The sequence below is a fragment of the Triturus cristatus genome, chromosome 1_2 (genome assembly GCF_964204655.1).
Source record: "Triturus cristatus chromosome 1_2, aTriCri1.1, whole genome shotgun sequence".
NCBI classification, from domain to species: domain Eukaryota; kingdom Metazoa; phylum Chordata; class Amphibia; order Caudata; family Salamandridae; genus Triturus; species Triturus cristatus.
Genome location: NC_140580.1, coordinates 836,233,569 through 836,250,942, shown reverse-complemented (window position 1 = coordinate 836,250,942; position 17,374 = coordinate 836,233,569). Strand labels below are relative to the sequence as shown.

At 45.1% G+C, this 17,374-nt stretch overlaps 1 protein-coding gene across 5 annotated transcripts in view; it reads left to right on the top strand.

Annotated features, from left to right (window-relative positions):
- KIF17 (kinesin family member 17) overlaps positions 1-17,374 on the top strand; it is a 449,007-nt gene that overhangs the window by 353,854 nt on the left and 77,779 nt on the right. For all 5 annotated transcript variants that reach the window (XM_085608962.1, XM_085608959.1, XM_085608958.1 and 2 more), the window contains 2 exons: positions 9,972-10,203; positions 13,589-13,847. In XM_085608962.1, the coding sequence (XP_085465088.1) occupies positions 9,972-10,203; positions 13,589-13,847 (491 nt within the window). The remainder of the gene's footprint in view (positions 1-9,971; positions 10,204-13,588; positions 13,848-17,374) is intronic.

Sequence of the window (17,374 nt, the reverse complement as noted above, 5' to 3'; positions counted from 1 at the left end):
AACTTCCACTAGGCAAAACTCCGATCTCTCTCTAGGAAAAACCTTAACAATCAGCGTTATTGTGACATTTTTATTGTCTCTCGTCAGGCCGCTTGCTAAAGCGCTTTGAGAAAAAGTGCTGAATTAGGGCCATCATAACTTAATGGAACGCTTGAGTGTGCAAGGATGACAAGCTGAGTGGACATTACTTAATGCCTCGAGTTACCCCAGGTTGTTTCCGGCCAGTAACTTAAGTTGAGGAAGTGCTTCGGAGCTGAGTACTTCCCTGCGCTCACATAGCAGGTTGTAACTTGCACAACATGTTTTGTGAGTAGGTGACAGGGCACGGAACAGAGCTGCATGTATTTTAAATGTTATAATTATGCTGAGCTCTTCCGTTAAATGGCCTATCTTATCTGGCTTTTAACGTTTTATGCTGCTCATCTGCTTATTACCGCAGCCATTTTATTCAATTAGCACCTTACAGGAGTAGCAATGCCTTCTGATAGCCATTATTAAGGAGAACCATTTGTGCTTAAAGCATATCACCCAGAGACAGGAAACGGACCATTTAAAGCACATGTTACACAAATCCTAAGCAGTAAAATAAGTGTGAACCGAATTGAGAGTAAGCAGTTGCTTAGCTGCCAAGAAGAATCTGAATAGGCCTGCCAATACAATTACAGCACAGTGACTTATTCAATGGCACTCAGCTCGGACTGGAGGTCCAGATGTTTATCCTAGTGTTCTGATGGCATTTCAAACCCACGGGCTGCGAGAAATATTTACTTGAGGGCATAGGACATAAGGCAGTGTCCGATCTTCCCCCAAACACACGCGTGTATCTTTCTAGCACACCCCTACGGCAGTCTCGGAGACCTAAGACTCTCCTGCTGCTCCTGAGTTTCAAAAAGAGAAGGGAAATCCTCTTTTTAAAGGATTTCCCTTCTCCCTACGACCGCTCACCTGGCATGACATCATGCTGTAACTTCTCCACTAATGAGAAGTGAGCAGTCTGAGCACGCACACATGGGTGCGCCTGCTGTCACTGCAGTCCGGAAAAAAACAACCACCTGTGCCGGGGCACAAAACAGAGCCCGATAGAGACCTGTTTCGAGCCCCCTTTAAAAAACTGCCGGTGCTCATCATGGTGAGACCCGGCCCACTTAAAGCCCTGGGTGTGCCTCTCTGGGAGGCACACCGATACCAATAAGAACTAGGACAAGAAAATGGAATTGCGTGGTCTCCGTTGGACCCCTGAGTATGAGGACCGCGTGTCCCTCTACGCCGACGACATCCTGTTGTACTTAGCCTCCCCGCGTAAATCACTGATTGTTCTGGTCGATGTTCTGCGCTCCTTCGGCCGTAACTCAGGTCTTGTCATCAACTGGGCTAAATCCTGTGTCTATGTGCTCTCCGGGGAGGCTCCTGTCCTCCCGCGGGGCTGCCCGATCCAGATTGCCTCGCAGGGGTTTCGTTACCTGGGCATCTATATTACACTGGACCCGGTGGCCCGCTACGAGCGGAATTTGCTTCCCCCCCTCCAGCGCCTGAAGGAGGACGTCGCGCGCTGGCGGCGCTTACCGCTTTCGCCGCTCGGCCGGGCGGCATTGTTCAAGATGATGTCATTGCCGCGCTTTCTGTACGCACTTCAGAACTCGATGGACCTGGTCCCGGCGCGTTACTTCCGCGAGGTGGAGAGTTTGCAGCGCCGCCTGTTCTGGGACGGGAGGCCGCGTATAGCCCTGGCAAAGTTGACGCTCCCGTGGTATGACGGAGGGATTGCCCTCCCGGATATTAAGCGGTATTACTGGGCCTCCCAATTAGCTGCAATTAATCACGGCCTCTACGGGCCCGCCTTAAACCCGGCATTTGAAATGGACAAGATGCTCCTGCCCGGTGGCGATTACAATCGAGCGCTCTACACTAGCGTGCCCGATTCCCGCCTGACGGGACCCACGCGTGTCATGGTGCGAGTATGGCACGCGGCCAATGCAGCTATGGGATGGAAGGACCGTTTGACCCGGGCGTCACCGTTGTATGCGTCTGAGAGGTTGGGCTCCCTATGGACCTCGAGGGGCTTCGATAGGTGGGACACGATAGGCATCAGTACAGTGGGGGACCTCTGGACGAGGGGAGGATTCAAAACGTTCGAGACACTGCAGGCGGAGTTTCAGCTGCAGGGCAGTGAATACTTTCGATACCTGCAGGTCCGTCACGCACTGGGTTCTGTCTTCCCAGACGTGGCCGCCATCCCGGAGTCCTCCCCACTGGAGGATAGAGTGCTAGATGGCCACGTTCCGGACAGCACGATCTCCCTCATCTACAAGAAGTTGATTAATGACCGCTCGGGCCTACTGACTGGGCTCCGCGAGGCTTGGGTTGCCGATGGGTTGGAGCTGGACGACGAGGACTGGATTTCCGCGGTGGCCTCCCCGAAGGAGGTGGCCATCCCGGCTCGCCTTCGCTTCGTCCAGCTTAAGATACTTCACCGGGTGTACATGACGGGGCCAGGGCTTCTGCGCATGGGCTATGCCGAGGATGGACTGTGTAAGCGTGGGTGCGGTGCATTGGCGACTTTTTTACATATTCTGTGGGAATGCCCGAGGGTGGAGCGATTCTGGCGTGGTGTGCATGAGGTCCTGCGAGCGGTTACGCATGTCGTGCTGGTGCCTGAAGCGAGGAGATGCCTGCTGAATGTGTGGGAACCGACCGACTACTCGGTTCCGCAGACGCGATGGGTGACGCTGGGTTATATGATTGCTAAACGTGACATCGCTCAACTGTGGGGATCCCAGAGGCCCCCGGCTGTGTCGGCCTGGAAAGAACACATGGATTGGTGCATGTTCCGAGAGAAGGTGGTGTATGTGGCGCGGGGTAAGCCTGGGGCGTGGCTGAAGGTGTGGGGCCCCTGGAACGCCTACCGCGGGGGTATTTGCGAGCCGCCACTGTTGCCTCCCGCTTCACCAGCTCCGTCCCCCTAGATGACCCCCTCCCTTAATCCCGGGCACAGTGCTTTCCCAGTCCCGGACCTATTCCCCTTCCCCTCCTTCGATCTTAGTGTATGGTTGGGGTCCCCCCATTTGAGGAGCATATATTGTCATTTTCGCTCTCGGGTTGCCTTGCGGGTGTGGTTTTATGTTGTTGTGTTGTATAAAACGAAACCGTATTGTGAGCTCAGAGTCATGTGGCCCACGTTGTTGATACCTCCTGCTTCAGCGTCTCTGTAACGCCAAGTGCCTCATTGTATACATGTCATTTATCTCTGTCACTTTTAGCGGCCGGCCGGAAGGTTGTAGGCCCATGCCTGTATATATTCGAGATTGTAATAAACGGTTTCAAAAAAAAAAAAAAAAAAAAAAAAAGAAAATGGAATTGGAGTATTGGAATTACAGGTAAGTAATCGAAGCATGATGTTTGTGTTCTCCATACTGTATGCGGATTTATTTTTTAAGCATATCACTAAGAGTACTAAAGATGTATTGGTCACGGAAGTATTGAAAATACACTAAGTTGTTTCTTTTTCTTTCGATAGAAGAACACGGACTACACTCTACAAGTACAGCATCAAAGCCAGCTCAGTTGCAGTACAATAACAAGAAGGCCATTATGGAGCTGTGGAGTTCGTAATGACGAACTCCCAGACCATATACTCTTTATGGCTTTACTATACTTGTAATGTCTAAGAATTGACTTAGATACTATAGAGGTACAGGGCTCATGCCAAAGTACCCTCACCTGGAGCTAGGCCAGCCTGCTAGAGTGGTGATTTACCTAGGCCCCAGGCAGTGGGTTGCAGGCATGGCGCACACTCTTCACTTTTCTCTGCACCAAAACATGCAACCTGCAATGACAGTGCCCTTTTTACCCATGGTAACTTTTTACAAGGGGTTTTCCTGTGGTCAGAGATAGGCCAATTGTGGGTACAGAAGTACAGCTTTAGGAAAGAACACAGGCCCTGTGAACCTGATTGGCAGGGACCCAGGGCACACCAAGTCAAAAGTGCATCAAGTGTCAGGCAAAACGTGGGGGGTAATCATGCAAAAAGGGGCACTTTCCTACACCCGTAGCCCTTCATGCCCCACAGGTGACAGTTAGGTCAGTTCTTTTTTTCGGCTCCTTCAGTAAGGATCCTGGAGCACTGAGCGCTGCTATTTTTTGGTTTTTTGTCACAAAAGTCCTTTCAAACCCCAGTTTTCTTCACTACACTCAACGGTTTTCTTTACTTAGTGTGAAAAGCACCAGTTGCCTGACAGAAAATTGTTTTCTTTTCCTGTCAAACCATGCCTTCACTTTTTGTCAAGTGTCCTGCTTGTGGCAAAAAAAAGTAACAGACTGAAGATCCTTATCTGTTCGTCATCAAGATCGATGTTGAAAGTGCCTTCAGTGGCCTCGAGGCACACAGCGGATGCGAGACCTCTGTCGGCGTCGAAGCATCGGCAACTGACATCGATACACTCAACACCTGTTGGAGCTCCATCAATATAACACACTGTTATCTGACGTTGAGACACGCATCGCCAAGAGGGACTTAGGTGACGGCCACACATTGCCGCTCCACGCTGAGACATGCATCGGGTGTGAGGTCTCCGTCGATGGCAACCCATCGCTGTTCGACATCAAGACGCGCTTTACCTTTGGGGACTCCGTCGACGACACACCATCATTCAAAGTCAAGGAAAACTCCTCTATCAGGCTGTCTGTCAACGTAGAAGCAGCCTAAACCACACAACAATGACACAGCACTCGAGGTCAAGGCCTCCAGCATCGAAGCGCACAGCAACACTCTCGCCGTACAGGCATTCGTTGGCGCCTTCTTCACCGTTGGTGCTGAGAAGTCATACCGTGCTGAGGTTGAAACATCAGTGACGTCAAGGCGTTTTTCCCCCATGTCAGAGACGGGCGATCATCATCAAAACACCCAAGGTCTCCTTCCGATGCAGCTTGTACAGATGTTGCCTTACCAACCAGTGGATCCTGAGACCCCGATTAATATTCACCATGCTGGCTGTAAAGCCTCCGCAAGCACAGTCCGGACTTGTAGTATTCGTGGACTTACTGTCCGTCAAGGTCTGCTCCGCAGACACCATCTCCAAAGTCAATCCCACCGCCTTCCCCTTCGGCTTGTTCAACTCATCCGGACCAACATGTCACTGCACCTAGTTCTCCAAGGAGATCCAGGACACCTCAGAGGAGTAGATCACAGCACATAACCAGATCATCCTCACCATCTCGGAGGTCTCGCAGTTCTCGGTCACGGCCTCTCAAATGTAGATCTCCCACCTGGTTTACTACTACTTGATCTTCAGTAAGGGATTACTCACCCACACTTCTGGACACGTCACTGGCGAGAGTATCCCCAATAGATTACTTGAGTACATTCAACAAGGTGTTGATTTGGGGCGTTGACATTCCAGCATCTACAACATCCTTGTCAGTCATCTTTGAGACATTGCATTATAGGGCAGCATCAAGACCTCCTCAGGTGTGTGGGATGGGATAGCTGTTCTATTCAGTGCTTCTGGCTATTGATGAGGATCCGCTGGAAGAGAAGGATAAATTGCTTACCTGTAATCTTAGTTCTCTTCCAGGGTAATCCTCATCAAAGTCATGAGCAACTCTCCCACCTCTCTGGATGAACACTAAATGCAGCAGCTGATATATCCTTTGTGCTCTGGAAGTTTGTGTCACCGTAAAATTGATGTGACCTAACTGTCACCTGTGGGGCATGATGAGATACAGGGGGTTCTGAGAGGGCTTAAAGACACTGTGCCAACTCTGCTTTGTTATAAGTTTAATGCATTCTACTATCCGCAAAAGACCCGCTTCCCAAATCCATATTTGTAAAGCGCGAACTACTCACCCTTACGACCCAGGCACTGGGGGCCGTCATGGAAATTAAGTGAGCTATTGCCCAGAGTCACATGGTGCTTAGCTGAGCTGCCGCCGGAGCCGGGGATCGAACCGTGAACCCTGTGCTCCGAAGTCAGCTGCCCTGGCCGCTGCACCACACCTCTTCCCGAATCACGAGCAGGCTCCGACACAGCTTGAAGTCTTTTTGTAGAAGTATCAGGCCACAACACAGGACTCAAGTGATTTCACTTTCCAAATGTAATTACAACATTATGCAGTGCGTTTCAGCCTTTCAGCCTTTCTCAATGCTGGTTGACGCAGGAGTGTCAGATTTAAGTCCTCAAAAGTCCAATAGACAAGTCCTATTGGAGGAATAACATAGTCATAGAAAGAGGTCTGTCACAGTTCTTGTATAGCACTAATTCATTGTACCACCCTCATCAGTTGTTATCCCAGATATGCAGCCTTAATATCCATTTTTGCGTGCCATTTTTGATGTCCAATGTGTAAATGACATCTCTCTCCATACATGGAAACAAACATGTCAATCTCACTTGCGTGGTTGTAATATCCCCGGTCCTCCTCTATATTTCCGGTTGCTTAAGGACACTGACACTGCACTTTCCTCAACTTACTTGGCCTCATTAACAGTGCCTCCAACACACAATACCGCAAGCTTTGGCCCAGTGACCTCTGCTCGAGCACATAATAATGCCCCGATTTGTTTTGGCAAAAATAGCATGTAGCACTAAATACAACTTGTGGGCTCACCTCACCGCCATACGATCAATGTCTCGCTGTGTGGTAAAATACTGCTCTGGTCTCTCCCAACGCAGCTACAGTGAAGCGAAACGGCTTCACAGGCCTCCCAACATTATCGGACACTAGGGCGCCATCACCAGTCCAATTATATATATATTTGATATGAGCTCCAGGGCCCCGGCACGTGGACGGGACTATTCAGTGCTTATGAATTTGATGACAAATATCCTGGAAGAGAACTAGAATTACAGTAAGCAATTTATCCTTCTTCACCTAGTCTGCCATCACAGTTCGTCTGGCCAATTCTCTAGCAATCCTTGGCTGCTACAATAGGCAGATGTGGACTGACATCAGCGACGTCATTGACTTAGTGCCTGAAGACAAAAAATCGGAGACAAGAGAGATCTCACAAGAAGGTGAGCATTCGTCGCTGAGATCATAGACTGCACGACAGATATTGCCTCCATTGGTTTTCGCCAACTCTCAGGTGCAGCAGTCTTAAGGAGACAGGGTTGGCTTAAAGCGACAGTGTTCAGACCAGAAATCCAGTCAAAAATTCTGGATATGGCCTACGATGGGGAGACACTATTTGGGAAACATATTGCTCTGATGGCCATCAAGACGGACACAGACACGGCCAGATCACTTGGCATGTTGCAATTTAGGTAGATGCCCTTTCAAGAAGCATGTGGAAGAGGTTTTTTGACCTACAGAGGAGGATATCAACTCTCCCAACAGTATTAGCCCTTTGACTCTCAATACAGAGATCCTTATCAACAGCAACCCTACCGTCAGCCAACCACGGTGGCATATACAAAGCAAGGTCCTCGATGAAAGCAGCCCTCCCCAGAGTTGAAACACTTGTCGTAAACAGTGACCTCAATCAGGTGGCGGCTAATTTCACTTCTTCCCATCCTGTTGGTGCGAACATTACCAACTACCTCCACCACTGGTGTCAAATAACTTGTCACCTATGGCCATACCCTGGAGTTTATCAAAAGACCACCAAACAATCTGCCAAGGGGAGCGCACCCCCCCTCGTCTTCACTTATTTAAAAAAGAAGGCCTCTTCTTACTCACCACGGAAGCAATAGAAAAATACCTTTTCACCCAGAAAGGTATAGGTTTCTACTCCAGTTTTTTCCTAATCAGAAAATCAGAAATAAATCAGGGGAATGGAGACCTATCCTAGACCTCAGGAAGTTAAACAAATTCTTTGTGAAACAATGATCCTGCATGGTCACTCCCTCCGACGTCCTGCATCTCCTAAACCAAGCAGATTATATGGCAACTCTGGACTTACAAGATGCATAGTTCCATATTCCTATACATCCCAAATACCGCAAAAGTAGCCAATACCCATTACCAGTTCAGAGTCCTTCCATTCGGCCTCAAGTCACCTCCCCGCATTTTTCACCAAAGTGCCCTGCTCCAGTAGCAGCCCCTTTCAGAAAGCAAGATCATCAGGTATTTCCCTACCTAGATGATTGGCTGCTAAAAGCTCCAACACCATGGCAAGCGTCCAAAGCTACAAGAGCTGTGAAACATCAAAAGTCAACAACTACTCTAAAACAGAGCATAACTGTTTTTAGGCTTCAACCTAGATACAATCCTAAACAAAGTTTTTCTCTCACAGGACAGACAACAACGACTAGCACACCTAGCCATCAAACTTTGCAGAAGAAAGTCTGTTTCAGTGCGTTTATACAAGTCGCTGCTGGGCATGATGTCCTCACAACTGAAAATGAGATGGTTACAAAAGGAACTTCAAAAACAGTGGATCCAGACAGAAGGGTCGTTCGACCTGATCAGCATCATCCCAAGGATGGTGGTAACATAGCATGGTGGTCTCAGATCTCTCCAAAGGCCTCAGTTTTTGCCGCTGGGGAAAGGTTACCTACAATTCACTGGGCATACTTACAGGAAATTTAATCTTTACTTATAATACATACACCAAGTTAAGCATGCCCGCTTCAGATTCATTGCTACTTATCTCACTGAAATACATATAACTAATGTGTGAGTCCCAAAAACTACTAGTGCTGAGAATATGACCTCAGCTATGTGAGCAAAACAAGTTCTATTTCTTGCTGTGAAAGCAGATTCTGCTATGTTTATACTGCAAAATTATTTGATTAAAATAGGATTTAAAAAGTGAGCCAGAAACGTATTCACGTGTTAAGCAACGGGTTTTGAAGCCTCTGTTTAAATTGCTTTTTTTATACCAAGTGGTTGAAAACTTGTGATATTTCTCATTTCAACCGAAACCGATTTGATGGGGTTATTTTTATTGTAAAAGAAATCATTCAAAAAAATACTGATATTTGTTAACCAAAGCTTCTGTTAGTGAAAGTTAGGTGAGCGTCGACGATCATCCGCAATTTGCCTTCCATCAAGTTTAATTGGTACTATGTACAGTTTCATATCCTCTGCCTTAAGCAGTTGTTAAAGTCAACTTCCACCTATCTTTCAGTGTTTCTGGCATTCCTCCTCAGACTTCCCATGTCCATTTCAGAAATAGTTTTCAGGCAACTGGATTTGGACTCTTATCTGCCTTTCTTTTTGGGAAATATATAGAGCACTTTCTTAAACCAATTTATGTTTTTTACCATGGTGTACAGTATATTCAAATCATCACAGTGTAGAAGGTTTGCTACATCTTGTATTGCTAAGTGTTTACTGCGAACCTGCTTAAGGGCCTGATTAAGAGTTTGGCAGTGCGAGAGCGGGGCGGCACACCACCTCCCTACTCCAGCACCACCAAACTTGACCGCTGGCTTTGAAGGCACTGCAATGGGAATGCCAAAGCAAGTTCCTACACGGCATGAACTGTTAAGTCCATGCCGTGCAGGAACTGGGAGTGTAAGCAGACAAGGGGGCACACCATGTGCCCCCCCTGCATCCATCCCCACGGTCTGAGGCACCAAGGGGCCCTGTAGGGCTCCCTTAGTTTCCTCACCGCCAGCAGTTTCATGGGGTAAACACCGCCATGAGATGGCTGGCAGTGAGGAATCTCGTAAGGCCCTTGCAAGCCTATTACAGCCTCACACTGCCATGCCACCGCCAGGGATTGTGGATCCCTGGCAGTTGTGGCGGTTTCATAGCGCTCTGACTGCCATACTTGTAATACGGTGGTGGGGCCGCTGGTGCGGCAGTCCCTGACCGCCACCACACCTCCACCTCAGCTATCATGTCTTTTGTCTTCACTGGCCCTTTTGGGGGTACACCTCTAAGCCAGACTGTCTCGCCCTGTGCTACCCTAATGCCACTGTTCCTTATTTCTTTGTCCAAACTCTTATTACAATTTGAAGTACTGGCTGATGTACAAAATTCCCATCCCAGTTTTATTGACCTCTCCATCACAATTATGTTTTTAGGTTAGCATTGCTGGAGCAACAGGTGGTGGGAGGCGAGCAGGCTAAGAACAAGGACTTGCAGGAGAAGCTTAAACGAAGAAAGAGGTATGCAGATGAGCGCAAGAATGAACTGGTGGCTGCCATTAAGAACATGGATGAAGAGAGTAGTGACCAGGTTCTGTTGAATGTGTACGAGTCCATCCAAGAGGAACTTCAGGCAAAAAGCGTACTGCTGGAAAAGATGAAGAGAAGGGTAAACATGGGACCATCTCTATGTATCCCTATTTCTGTCTTTTTCACTCTCCAGTCTCTTCCACATATATTTTTATAAGTTCACCTTTGTTCTTTTATCTACATCTTTCGCTTGATATATTCACCCCTTCGTTCTACTAACTATCCGTCTCCAATCACATTTTCACTCCTCTCTCTTCACCTTATTTTTGTGAAAGGTTTTCTTCTTCGTCCCTCCATTATCATCACTCCACTCACTCACATTCTTTTCCCCACCAACCACATTCCTTACCCCTTTTTTCAGATTCCCCTATTCCCTCCATCTTTTTCGGACTTACACATCTGCCCTTTCTCCTTCCCTCTCTACCTTTGGCCTTACCCTCTTTTTCCACCCCACTCTTTACTGTTAGTCTCCCTCTGCTCTCATCTCCACCCTCTCATCTTTTCTGCCTTTCACCTCACGTCTCATGGCCAATTTTTCTTGTAACCTTTCTCACATCTCCCTCTTCCCATTGGCTTACCTCTGACCTCGTATATCAGACTACCTTGTCAACCCCCGCCCATTCCTGTCCCCTCCCATCCTTCCTCTTCATCACAATCATATTCTTTCCCTATCTCTCTTCCGTATACATTTTCCCCATCTCTCTTGCAACATCCTTCCCAGTTTGCCATTTTTCTCAGACTACTTTCTCACTCCCTCTTTCTCCTCTCTCTATCCTTTCTCGGCAGTCTTTCTCCATCTTATGTTTTTATTGGTTATCCTCTTCCTTTACCCATTTCTCTCCTCTGTGCCTCCACTCGACTCTGAGCTGTATCTTTCAGTTCTACATCTCTTTCTCACTCTTTGCATCAACCGATGAGCTTTCGATGTAGCCAGCCAAATTGAATCCCAACCGTTGCCACACTTACTAATTCTAAAGTGTTCCTTCCCATTTATCACTCCCATGGTTTCCATCACTGCTTTTATTCCGTTCTCTGCCTACAGTTCTTAATTCCTTACTATCAATTTCTCTCATATATTATTTGAAAATAAATCATGTATTACATTTTTCTTTCTGTGTGATGTTTTGTTCCGGTGTGTTTTTTGCTGTGGTGTATTTTGTGATAACGTGTGCTTTTTTATTATTCTCAATTTGTCTTTTGTTCTCTTTCCTCCATCTTTCAACACTGTCCAGCTCTTGACATTGTAAGTCTACTTTTTCATTTGTATTTGTGCAGCACACTGGACCCTCCGTCGTTCTTGATGTGTTTAAAATAAACAACCAAACTCACCTTTGCTTTTTTCCTTGTCAGTCTTCATTGCTTTCTATCTGCATATACTTCTATACAGTTCTAAGTCACTCATTCAGTCTGATCTCACAGCTGTCTCCCTCTGTGCACACATGTACTTGTACTTTTCTTCTTGCAGTTTTAACCACGAAGTTTATCCTAGTCCAGGAGACTGGATTTAGCAAACCTCATTCTAAAAATACCTACACACCCAATACGATTACCATAACCAACCTTACCATTATGGCTGCTCGCTTTCCTGTTGCCATAAGTGGGGACTACACCAACCTTACATCCTGGTTTTGCCTGTCTTGTAACCTATACTGGTGCCTTCCTAATTCTTTCTTTAAATGCACATTATGTATGTCTTCTCTACTTATGTGTTTTGGATGTCTTTTGTTTTTTGCAGCAGGCCATTTGCTTTAGTCAGTACAGGGGGTGGTTGTTGTGTACATGATTTCTTTGCTTAAGGCGGGAGTCCTACTGTAGGTACCCATCATGCAATTCATAAACAGATTGCTTTCTCTTACTCCCTTCTCTACAAGAAATTGGAATAGGGACCAAGAGAAGGTGGTGGCCAGAGATTAGGGTAGCTGTTGTATATGCAGAGGTCTTCCAGTCCTGCCTTGGATGCCTTGGTATTTCCTCCTCTGCGGTTTGGCCCTTTAGCCACAATAGGTGTTTGCAATTTATCCATCATTCTTGAGTTATCCTTCAGAGTCATATCAGGCCTTAGGGAGCCTCTGTTACAGGCGTTGTAAACTGAAAGGACAATACTACATCCTAAGGAATGCTCTAATGGCCTCAACACCCATCTACCTTATAGGTCTGTGCCAGGCATTTGATATAGTATGCGCCTTGGTGCTTCTCCAGGGGCTTCCTGTGATCCTTTTTAGTTACTGAGATTTGTATTCAACAGATTGTTGTTTAATTTGACAGTATTCACCCTTTGCAGGCTGTGGACAGCCATTAACGTGTTTTGGAACACAAGAATGGATCAGTTTGCATCCCTTGGAAAGTCAACTCCTTTTGAGTATATGGTGGTTTATTTTCCTCTCCCTTTGTGGAATGTGCCCCGAGTTTATTCACTAGAAACCATTGATTAGAAATATGTTTCAGCCAAAGTTGAGTTTTTGGTTGTCATCATTTTCAGTTACATCTATTGGGGAGATAGGTCTTTCTTCAGAGTAAGGCCCTATCTTTATTTGTTACATCCTTAAACCTGACCCAGGTTTTCTAACCGAGATGATTTCTCCTTTACATCACAAAAATAATTTGGTGCTATCAATTTGTCCTGTTGACAGTTTTCTAGATTCTGCATTTTAAAAGTGTACATTTTACGCTGCTAGTTTTGAATTTTTATATTGTAAAAGTGTTCTGGGAACCATCACACAAGTGAGAATATTCTACTCTTTGACTTGCTTGTAGTCTGGAATATCGAATAGGAAATACTGTGATACATAGCCAAAATATTGAGGTGCAAATTATCGAAAGGTAAGAGCATACAGGGAGCATAGATGTACTATTCTTAACTTCACATCTACGTACCTATAAGATATATATTGTCAAAGTACATATATTTAGAGTTTTGTATATAGAAAGGATAATACTTACCAGTCGATATTTTTGTCCTCGATGTATTAACTATGTTATATAAAGAAAATAACAAAATTCCTTACTTGATATTCAGGACCCCACACCTTTTATTTCAATTAAAGGGCCCTACAGTGTAGATCAATGGTTACAACTAGGCACACCTTCTTCTCTTTCTTTCTCTCTCTGTTTTCCTTTTCCATCTTAAATTTCATCAGTTCCATTTTTGCATTTTCTTTCTCTCTTTTACACCCTTCAACTCATCTTTACACCTCTTGTTCTAGGACTTGACCCACCTTCAAACTCATCTTGCTTACTGAGAGACTGCTTAGACTGTTCCCATTAGACCAGGACCAACGACCAAGGCTTATTTGCATATGGCTGTTCCCTTTCTGGAGTAACACACAGAACAAACAAAACAGTAGACTCCAAAGTATAATTATTAATTACCTGAAGCTGAGATGATTTGAAGCATTTCATCCATCAATTTTTAGTTTCTCTCAATGTGAAATTTTAACAGCTTTTGTTCCCTTTCCTTGTCTAAGCTCAAAGCGGCTGAAGTGGAGATCAACGACCTTCATAGCGAGTTTGAGCACGAAAGGATTGACTACCTGGGCACAATCCGTAAACTAGAGCAGGAGTCCTTGCTCTTTCGGCAGGTTCTTGAGCAGGTCCAGCCACTGATTCGTCGAGACTGTAACTACTGTAACCTGGACAAGATCAAAAGGGAAGCCTGCTTTGATGATGAGTTGGGCTGCTGGAAAATTCCTGATGTTATTATTCAGAAAACAAACTTTCCTTTGGGTAAGTGATGCAGTGCCTTCCATCTAAGTGTTCTCTTGCCTTTCTCAACAACTGGAATATTGCTCTTGCTTTGATTTCTGTGTTCATTCTAGAGTTGTGCTTCTGTGAGAATGAATGTGTGATATAATTAGACATTTCTCAAAGGATGGTAAAGAGTGTTTTGAGACTAAGTGAAATCAGAAAGGGGAGTAATAACATACCTTTACATCATGGTGTGTTCATTTTTACGTAATATCACTAGAATCCCGGAACAAAGCATCAAAAAACACAATGCTCATATCGATAAAAAAAAACGTTCAGTTAAAACAAGTTAACCATAAAAACAGACAATCAGAAAACATTAATCACAGTAACAACAAAACATTTTTTGCGATCATCAGCCAGGCAAAATACAATAAACAGAGATTATATCATGATTAAAATAGCAAAAAGCTACAAAGCCATAAAAAAAAGATTCTGACAGGGAAACAAACTTCACTACCCAATAAAATTGGTAGGTAAATTAAGTCTACACCTGTTAAACCCACGAATTTTAAAAAGCAAAAATATATATATAAAATAAAATAAAAATACAATTTACAAAAGAAAACAAAATGCAAAAGGGCTTGAGGGAAATTGAGATCCTATAGAGCAACAACAGATCGAATCAGTACCTAACTGACCCTTGGGAAAAGCCAAATTGCCTCGAATAATACACGGCCTAAGCCTGCATAGGTTAGCTCTTTCCCAGGGATGTGTGACAATGAGGACGTAAGGCTGCGAACCTAATTAATTCTGCCAGTTGTCATATTGTCTTACCAACGGCGTTGCATATGCTTGCAAAGCACCTCCTTCAATCAACTGTTTGTCTGATCTTTTAAAATAGGATCAGGGTGAGAAAATAGTGATGGTCTACATAGCTCAGTTGAGATGGAAAAGTGATCTAATTATGTAAAAATACTCAACAATGATTTCTCTCACATCCGAATGCCAAGTGTGTTATTCCTGTGGGCTCTGAGCTCTTTCTAAGTTGAAATATAAATATTGTTTATTTTTTTTGTTTAATGTCACATTAAATAGCCTGTGAAAGATTCCCTCTGTTGAAGACCACTATGATGCAGTCACTATGATGGGACCATTCTTTAATATACAATCTTTTTTAAATTATATTTTTAATAAAAATAACAACAAATTAATTTTTAAGTGCTGAGACTGCCACACCCGTGCTGACCACTTGTTTTCTTTATTTTTTCAATATTTGTGGTCTTCGTACTTGAATTTTCTTAACTTTTTTTATCACAAGATATCCATCCCAAATATCCATCCTTTTTCCCACATAACATGGATTGTAAGGGGCACAGAGTAAGTCATTTACCCAGAAGATGCTTCAGAAAATAGAACAAATTTGCAAACATTATTGAGAGCCGGTGCTGTGAAAATAATTGTTGTTTTGATAAAAATGGTATCATGGTTTTGATGTTTGCAGCGCTTTGTGAGTATGAGAAGTGGCTGGGATCCATGTAAGTCACAACCCCCTGGATTTCCCTGGGAATCTAGTTTCAGAAATGTCCTTAATTGGTAGGATTCCATGGTTGCTCGTCAACCTCAATTCTGCATACTTGAGCCATTGTTCATGAAAAGTGAGAGGAAATTATGTTTTTGAGGTATTACTTTGATTCTGCCTAAGTACATGTGCGGGGATCCATGCTACCCTCACTACCCTGAACTCTCCTGGGAGCTCTAGGTGTCAATCATCCCAAGGATTGGTAGGGCTCTGAAGGTGCGGCTGGCCCCAGGCCCAAATTCTGCCATCATCTATCTTGGAAATTAGAATTGTTTGGGTATAGTTTTGATATATGGTGTGGCAGAAAGGGGTAGACCTCTAATTCTGCCTACCGGAAGGAGGGTTGGGGGTGGGCAGAATGATGGTCTATTACCAGGGGATAGGGGCGTAGGCCAGTGCCAGGATAGGAGAGCCATCCAACCTATTCTTTTCTTTTTACACCAAACCTTTTTGTCCTGTGTGATTTCTGCCCCTAAAGGTGGGCACAGTTTAAGCGATTTTTGATTTTGGAACCGCGGGGATCAGAAAGAGCATCTGTTGGCCACGGTTATACTTCTGTGGCCCGAAGCCATGATGGGCCGGCACTCCAACCCATTTCTTTTATTTGGGCATCAATCCTAGGTGTATTCTGGTCTTTTTTGGTATCCTAAATTAGGCAGATTAAGGAAAACAAAACAAGTCTCAAATCCGACGAGGGAAGAAAGACATTGTGATTTCTGTGGGTAGGACAGTGTAGCTTGGACTGCCCCCCCACCACCACCACCACATTGACAAAACAAATCCTTGGTGTCTACTGGTTTTCCTGCCCCCTTGGTGTGACAGATTTGGAGTAAACCCACCAATATGCCCTCCAGTTGGCAAAAGACTTTCTGAGGCCCACGAGTGGGGGCTGCAGCCCAATGCCAAGATGGATCCTCACCCAATTGACACAATAAACGCATCCTGTTGACTGGTGGGCTTTCTGTCTTCGGGGGTGGGCTAATTGGGGGCCATGGTAACCCCAATCTGCACCCCAGGTGGATAGAAAGACTGTTTAGTTTCCAGGGTAGGGCTCAATGCCAAGACTGACAGTCACACCACTCTATTCCTTTCTTGGACACAGACTGTTAGTGCCTCTTGGGCTTTCTGCTCTCTGTAGTGGTCACAATTTATTAAGTACTTTCCCATGAATAGAGCATCCATAGTTAGACCTAGTGGCAGTGGTCCAGCTGTATCTAATTATGTGATGCAGGCTTTGGTGGAATCTAGTAGCCATAGCTGTTGCCTATTACCTCCCTCAAAGTGGATTTCCCTACCTCTGTCTGACAGAGGCACCATAAGAAATGCAAGGTTTTTCATTTTTTACACTGTTATGCGCTGTGGCCGAAGAAGACCTTGTCAGAATGAAGACAGAATCAGGCAGACTAAGGACAGCGGGGCTGCAAATAAACCATACTCCCAGCTAGACATTCTTTAAGAACAGGCTAACCGCAAGTTCTGGACCCAAAGTATCTGCATCAGAATTGTTCTCAGATGCAAGAGACTCATCTGGGCGAAGATGGGGATAGGTTTTCCCCACTGGGAAAGTCACCTTCTTAACTATGTGAAATACAGTCACTTCTTCTTGACGTTAATATCCTTGGAGACGTTTGGGTGCCTCAGTTCACCTAGGCTTGAAGTAATATGATCTCAGATTCCTGACTGTTGAATATAGTTAAAAACTGATACACCCTTTAGTTCAGGCGATGACTTTGCACGGACACCCAGTGCTCCCAACCTTTTGACTATGAGCCTGATTTAGACTGTTGCAGTTATCTCATCCACCCTATTACAAGTGCCGTAGGACACAATGCACTTGAAATTAGGTAGACAGGACATCCATCACATTTGTTGCAAAGTAACCCATCCACCAAACTCTAAATGAGGCCCTATCTCACCTACGTTATGCAGAATAAGACATTTCCATTGTATCACAGCACTGCAAAAATTAACAAATAAACATCAA